We start from the raw sequence: 920 nt of genomic DNA on the forward strand, positions 1-920 counted from the left end.
GAAGCCCATCCCCTGCTGGTAGTCGGGGTAGTCGCCGCGCCGCAGGAAATACTGGTGGCCCTGGTAGTTGGGGCGCTCGTAGAGCATCCAGCAGCCGCTGTCCCCCCGGATGGAGTTGCAGCGGCTGAAGCAGGGCTGCAGGTTGGAGTGGTCGCTACTGCACTCGTAGCGGCGGCCCTGGAAGCCCCGGTCCTCGTAGATGGTGATCTGCAGGTGGAAAGCAAGGTGACAGCAGGAAGTCAGCTGGGAGGTACATCCCCCCCCCCCCCCCCCCCCCACACACACACGGGGTGGCTGACCACTGCCCATCCCTGAGCCACTAAGACCAGAAGGATCAAGGGCCCAGGGAAGGTGGCTGCAGGGAACCTGGGTCATTAACCCTCACCCACTTCGCTGCCTTCAGAGGACTCCCACCATAGCGGATGAGGCAAGGAAGATGGAAGAGGCCAAGTCAAGAAGCTCCCTGGTGGATTTCATTAAACGTAACTGAGTGACCCGGCAGCCCTGGGAGGGCTGGCTTGGGGTGGGGGCGGTCCGGGGTAGCCCAGCCCAAGTGGTGTTAGGTGTGGTGAGGGGCCCTAAAAGCAGGTGGTCTAAAATTGGCCAACCCCTCACGAGGGGCTCTGCCAGGGGCCCTGGTGACTGCTGCTGTGCAGATAGCAGGAGATCCAAACTCAGACAGAGGTAGCGCCACCCACACCGCCTGGCCCACGTTCTCCTCTCCCCTCCCTTCCCATGGATGCAGCCATCATGTACAATCACCCTCCGCCTGACTTCTTCCAGGCCTGTCCTCCTTTCATTCAGCCCATGAGCATGTTGAGTGGAGTCCGAGTGGCTGTGTGCCCCCAACAGGCCATCGAACAGCTCAGGGCCTGGATTCTGCCCTGAGGAAGAGAGGGGCTGCCGGGGGGGGGGGGGGC

At 62.7% G+C, this 920-nt stretch overlaps 1 protein-coding gene across 1 annotated transcript in view; it reads left to right on the forward strand.

The window, feature by feature from the left end:
• Positions 1 to 920, forward strand: part of SLCO2A1 (solute carrier organic anion transporter family member 2A1) — a 74,954-nt gene that overhangs the window by 60,441 nt on the left and 13,593 nt on the right. The window contains exon 7 of the mRNA XM_007457556.1: positions 404 to 482. Coding sequence (XP_007457618.1) covers positions 404 to 482 — 79 coding nt within the window. The remainder of the gene's footprint in view (positions 1 to 403; positions 483 to 920) is intronic.

The sequence above is a fragment of the Lipotes vexillifer genome, unplaced genomic scaffold, assembly GCF_000442215.2.
Source record: "Lipotes vexillifer unplaced genomic scaffold, Lipotes_vexillifer_v1.1 scaffold86, whole genome shotgun sequence".
Taxonomy (NCBI): domain Eukaryota; kingdom Metazoa; phylum Chordata; class Mammalia; order Artiodactyla; family Lipotidae; genus Lipotes; species Lipotes vexillifer.